At 40.8% G+C, this 2,396-nt stretch overlaps 1 protein-coding gene across 1 annotated transcript; it reads left to right on the forward strand.

Moving 5' to 3' along the window:
- Window positions 1-1,142: 1,142 nt before the first annotated feature.
- Window positions 1,143-1,478, forward strand: LOC141690870 (uncharacterized). Its single transcript, XM_074495627.1, has one exon. The coding sequence runs from the start codon at window positions 1,143-1,145 to the stop codon at window positions 1,476-1,478; it is 336 nt and encodes a 111-aa protein (XP_074351728.1).
- Window positions 1,479-2,396: the final 918 nt, after the last annotated feature.

Consider the following 2,396-nt stretch of genomic DNA (forward strand, 5'->3'; position numbering starts at 1 on the left):
CTCTGAAACGCAAGAAGAAAATTGTTAGAAAGGATGGGTCTGAGTTCGTTGTATCATGCAAGTATGAGAGAATGGGCGACTTCTGTTTTTTTATGTGGCTTGGTTACCCATACAGATCGTTTTTGAAGGAAGTACATTGATAGAAAGAATGATGTTGGGGAGAAAGAGTGGGGAAACTGGTTGAAAGCTCCATCGCGCAGGGCTGCAGGTCAGGGACAAAGTAAATGGCTAAGAGAGGAAGACGATGCCATGTGGGAGGCAAGGATTGGGGGAGAGCATGGGTACCAGAAATTTCGGGGGGAAAAGAATTCAAAAATTAGCCAAGAGATAAGGAAGGAGAGTGATTGTAGGGATATGGTTGTTCAGGGATTGCGTAATGAAAGCAATTGCACAAAATCCTCAACAAGCGCTAATTTAGTGGGATTTACAACAAATTCGAATGTGCTTTATGGGCTTTTGGAAGATGAGTCTAATGGGCTTAAAATAGAGGAACGCAAAAGAAGGAGGGGTGACCCAAATAGTTCTGGCATCATGGATGTGGATGGGGGTCTACAACTTATCAGGCCACAGGTTACACAAACAAATAAAGAAGCTGGTATTTCTAATGATGATTTGTCAGCATCTAATCAAACTTTATCGGCTAAGCTTGCAGTGCAAGCTAGCCGTCAGCAATGAGTCTGCTTAGCTGGAACTATCGAGGATTGGGTAATACTCGTACAGTTCGTGTTCTCAGGGATTTAGTAAAATCTCACCAGCCCAATTTATTTTTTTTGTCTGAAACTCTTGCAGTAGGTAATAAAATCGAGGAGTTATCTTCGAAACTTGGTTTTTGTAATTTTTTCTCAGTTGACAGACATGGAAGAGGAGGTGGTCTTGCAGTTTTATGGCAGCGTAATATGAAGTGTAGAGTTTTCGATTCTTCTCCAAACCATATTGATATTATGGTAGATGAGGGTATGTCTAACCCTTGGAGATTGTCCTGTTTTTATGGGTTTCCAGAGCGTGAAAGGAGACAAGATTCGTGGAATTTCTTACGAACTCTGGCGACTAGTTCCCAAACTCTGTGGTGCATCTTTGGGGACTTCAATGACCTTCTTTACAGCTGAGATAAGGAAGGTATTCATCCTCATCCGCAGAGCCTTATGGATGGGTTTAGAAATGCTATTGAAGACTGCCAGTTATCAGAACTAGAGTTAAAGGGAGGAGGGTTTACTTGGGGGAAGAGTAAGGGTACTCAAAATTGGGTCAGAGAGAGGTTAGACAGGGCTTTTGCAACTGATTCTTGGTGGCATTTGTTTCCGTTATGCACATTATCTGTCTCTCATGTAACAGTTTCAGATCATGATCCTATAAAGCTTGTTCTGTTTGAAGCTGTTGTAGAGAAAAAAATATTTCGTTTTAAGTTTGAAAACACTTGGTTGAAGGAGGCAGAATTTCATTCTGAAGTTACTAAGTTCCCCGTCTCACTTATTTCCTAAGCTTATATCAGTATCATCGTTTATGTCAAGGTGGGGTCGGAGTTTTTTTCACAAATTCAGGGAGAAAGTGGTAAGACAAAAGGCGATTATAGATGCGTTGAAGGATCGAGATGACGATGATGGAGTGCAGATGTATTTTGATGAGAAGGAGAAGCTAAATGACTTACTTTTACATGAGGAATTGTATGGGAAACAGCGAGCGAAGGCTTTTTGGTTAGAGGAAGGGGATTCAAACTCAAAAAAATTTCATGCTACGGCCTCTAGTAGAAAGAAGATGAATCATATAGATTTTTTGAAATCTGATGATGGGAGAATTGTGGCAGATCATGATGAGCTGTGTGCTATGTTGAAGAGTTACTACAGTAATGTTTTTGCAGTAGATGATAATGTAAGTAGTTATCCTGATCATGAGAGTGAAGCAAGGGTATCGTTTGATCAAAATGAGATGTTGACAGCGACCTTAACGTTCGAGGAATTTACTGACGCTGTGAAGAGTATGCACCCTGACAAGGCTAGTGGCCCAGATGGTCTGAACCCAGCTTTCTTCCAACACTTTTGGAAATTGATAGGTGGAGAAGTTTTTAAGTGTTGTCAAGATTGGCTCTTAGAAGACAGTTTTGCAGCTGGAACGAACGAAACAACTCTAGTTCTGATTCCTAAAAAAGAGAATGTTGAAGAAATAAAAGATTTGAGACCCATTGCGTTATGCAACGTTTTGTATAAGATTGTTGCTAAGGTCCTCGCAAATAGACTTCAAAAAATTCTGCCAGTGCTGATTTCTGAGGAGCAATCGGCGTTTGTAGCAGGTCGCAGCATTACGGACAATGTTCTTGTTACTTTTGAGTTGATTCATTATATGAAGAGAAAGTCGTCTGGTCAAGAGGGAGAAGTAGCTCTTAAGCTCGACATTAGTAAGGC

This window comes from Apium graveolens, chromosome 10 (assembly GCF_009905375.1).
Source record: "Apium graveolens cultivar Ventura chromosome 10, ASM990537v1, whole genome shotgun sequence".
NCBI classification, from domain to species: domain Eukaryota; kingdom Viridiplantae; phylum Streptophyta; class Magnoliopsida; order Apiales; family Apiaceae; genus Apium; species Apium graveolens.